Raw genomic sequence first — 3494 nt, 5'->3', positions numbered from 1 at the left:
TACCAGTGAACGCATGGTGGCGCTGTTGACTAAGACGGCGAATTAAACCACAGGCATTGTGCGCACTCTGTAAGGCACGTAAACTAGGGGGTTGAAAGTCTGGGCAGATTTTAAGCTAGCAAATCTGAGCCTTGGAAAGGATTATTCGCTAGACTTTCTTCAAAGGTTGGAAGGCAAAAGACTGCGTTTGTTAGCACTGCCGGACGCTCAGTTTGGCAATATCTCCGGGAAGAACGTGGCCGAAAACACAATGGAGGCCAGAGGGGAGCGCTTTCTTAGACAAAGGCAAGTCCTATTTCTCTTTGTTTTTCTGGGTGGGTCTCTGACTGAGTCTGAGTCAAGACGCTACTCTGTGGTTGAGGAAACAGAGAGGGGCTATTTAATAGCCAACCTAGCAAAGGATTTAGGGCTAGGGGTAGGGGAACTGGCTGTGAGGGGAGCCCAAGTTGTGTCTAAAGGGAACAAACAGCATTTTCAGCTCAACCATCAGACCGGCGATTTGCTCCTGCATGAGAAATTGGACCGGGAAGAGCTATGCGGCCACACGGAGCCATGTTTACTGCACTTTCAGATATTACTGCAAAACCCTTTGCAATTTATTACAAATGAGGTTCAGGTCATAGATGTAAACGACCATTCTCCGGTATTCTTTGAAAATGAAATGCAGCTGAAACTCTTAGAAAACACGCCACCAGGAACCGTAATTCCTTTGGAAAATGCTGAGGACTTGGATGTGGGAAGAAACAGTCTCCAAAACTACACAATCGCTCCTAATTCCCATTTCCATGTTCTCACACGCAATCGTAGGGATGGAAGAAAGTACCCACAACTAGTGCTGGACAAAGCGCTAGACCGTGAGGAGCACCCAGAGCTCGTTTTGACCCTCACCGCGCTAGATGGGGGCTCTCCACCCCGGTCGGGGATCGCCCAGATCCACATTCTGGTCTTAGACATAAATGACAATGCCCCAGAATTTACACAGTCACTCTATGAGGTTCAAATTCTAGAGAACAGTCCCATTAACTCTGTTATTGTCACTGTCTCAGCTTCTGACTTAGATACAGGAAATTTTGGGACAGTATCGTATGCATTTTTTCATGCTTCTGAAGAAATTCGCAAAACTTTTCAGCTAAATTCAATTACTGGTGATATCCAACTAGTCAAATATTTGAATTATGAGGTTATGGATACTTATGAAGTGGACATAGAAGCCAAGGATGGGGGGGGCCTTTCAGGAAAAACCACAGTGATAGTTCAGGTGGTTGATGTGAATGACAACCCACCAGAACTGACCTTGTCCTCAATTACCAGCCCTATCCCTGAGAACTCGCCAGAGACTGTGGTGGCTGTTTTCAGTGTTTCAGATCCTGACTCTGGAGACAATGGAAGAATTATGTGCTCCATCGATAACAATCTCCCCTTCGTCCTAAAACCATCAGTAGAGAATTTTTACACCCTACTGTCAAAAGGAGCACTAGACAGAGAGAGCCAGGCCGAGTACAACATCACCATCACCGTCACCGACCTGGGGACCCCCAGGCTGAAAACCCAGCACAACCTCACGGTGACCGTGTCCGACGTCAACGACAACGCCCCGACCTTCAGCCAGACGACCTACACCCTGCGCGTCCGCGAGAACAACAGCCCCGCCCTGCACATCGGCAGCGTGAGCGCCACCGACAGAGACTCGGGCGCCAATGCCCAGGTCACCTACTCGCTGCTGCCGCCCCACGACCCGCAGCTGCCGCTGGGCTCGCTGGTGTCCATCAACGCGGACAACGGGCAGCTGTTCGCGCTCAGGTCACTGGATTTCGAGGCGCTGCAGGCGTTCGAGTTCCGCGTGGGCGCGGCCGACCGCGGCTCGCCGGCGCTCAGCAGCCAGGCGCTGGTGCGCGTGCTGGTGGCGGACGCCAACGACAACGCGCCGTTCGTGCTGTACCCGCTGCAGAACGGCTCGGCGCCCTGCACCGAGCTGGTGCCGCGGGCGGCCGAGGCGGGCTACCTGGTGGCCAAGGTGGTGGCGGTGGACGGCGACTCGGGCCAGAACGCCTGGCTGTCGTACCAGCTGCTCAAGGCCACGGAGCCCGGGCTGTTCGGCGTGTGGGCGCACAACGGCGAGGTGCGCACGGCGCGGCCGCTGAGCGAGCGCGACGCGGTCAAGCACAGGCTGCTGGTGCTGGTCCGGGACCACGGCGAGCCGCCGCTGTCGGCCAGCGTCACGCTGCACGTGCTGCTGGTGGACGGCTTCTCGCAGCCCTACCTGCCGCTGCCGGACGCGGCGGCGGCCGAGGCCCGCGCCGACCCGCTCACCGTCTACCTGGTGGTGGCCTTGGCGTCCGTGTCGTCGCTCTTCCTGTTCTCGGTGCTGGTGTTCGTGGCGGTGCGGCTGTGCAGGAGGAGGCGGGCGGCGTCGGGGGGCGGCTGCTCGGTGCCCGAGGGTCCGTTTCCGGGCCACCTGGTGGACGTCAGCGGCGCGGGGACCCTGTCCCACAGCTACCAGTATGAGGTGTGTCTGACGGGAGGCACGGGGACCAATGAGTTCAAGTTCCTCAAGCCCATTTTTCCCAATGGTCTGGTTCAAGATACTGAGTGAGACTTCAGCAAAGCTCCAATTTTAAGAATAGGTTTCATTTACAGAATAGTGAAAAAAATATTTGGCTATGGTTGTTTTCTTTTGGAATCAAGAATCTAGTTGATATAACATTTTTTTATATATTGATTTTACTTTGTGTTGTTAATCCTTGCATATTCTTCTTTCATCTGCTTCCTTTCTTACTAAGGCAGTCTTACTGCCTCCTTTCCTTTTTCTAATAGGTGAGCAAAAATACTTTTCATTTTGGTTTAATGAAGATTTCTAACAGGCTTGCTTTAGGGAACTCATCTCAAATTCTATATCTAGAGCAATGTAGATAGAGTTGCACACTAGTAATCTTATAATTTACCCTGTATAATACAGTCAGACATTGTTCTTTACAGCATACTTAAAGCAGCTTTGTAGTTAATGAAGTTTGTGGATTGTTAAAAATTTGTTTTCCTTAAGATGTACCTTCTTTAAGGTACAATATGCTTTTAAGGACATAGTAGTCAAGTGAAAGTAATATATTTAGTTCACTGTCTGTTTTGACATTGTCAATTAATATTTCAAAATTATATGCATTTACACTGACAAAAATGCACACAAAATATAAGCTATAAGTCAAATTACTCTTGGAATTGCCTAGAGTATTTTCATGATGACTGAAGAAAAAAATTTAAGTTTAGAGCATTTTGAACAACAGATTTGCCTTTCCATTTTGCATGAAAACTTTGTTTAGTGAAGCATCTGATGTGATGACAATTTAGTTTATAAATTCTGAGATATAAATATTATCAGCCCAAAAGTCATATTTTACAGATTTTATTTCTTTATTTATTTGAGAGCGAGAGAGTGGGAGAGGGCCAGAAGGAAAGAGAGAGAAAGAGAATCTCAAGCAGACTCCGGCTTAGCAGGGAGC

At 49.6% G+C, this 3494-nt stretch overlaps 1 protein-coding gene across 1 annotated transcript; it reads left to right on the top strand.

Moving 5' to 3' along the window:
• Positions 1–50: 50 nt before the first annotated feature.
• PCDHB3 (protocadherin beta 3) lies at positions 51–3428 on the top strand. Its single transcript, XM_044226045.1, has one exon. It carries the CDS (start codon positions 251–253, stop codon positions 2591–2593), a length of 2343 nt encoding a protein of 780 aa, XP_044081980.1. The 5' UTR covers positions 51–250; the 3' UTR covers positions 2594–3428.
• The last annotated feature ends 66 nt before the right edge of the window (positions 3429–3494 follow it).

The sequence above is a fragment of the Neovison vison genome, chromosome 1 (assembly GCF_020171115.1).
Source record: "Neovison vison isolate M4711 chromosome 1, ASM_NN_V1, whole genome shotgun sequence".
NCBI lineage: Eukaryota > Metazoa > Chordata > Mammalia > Carnivora > Mustelidae > Neogale > Neogale vison.
Note: the sequence above shows the minus strand (reverse complement) of the source record. Positions and strands in the feature narration are given on the sequence as shown.

What these genes read in the sequence shown, in the direction of transcription:
- PCDHB3 (XM_044226045.1), top strand. Translation starts at nt 251, where the DNA reads ATGGAGGCCAGAGGGGAGCGCTTTCTTAGACAAAGGCAAGTCCTATTT.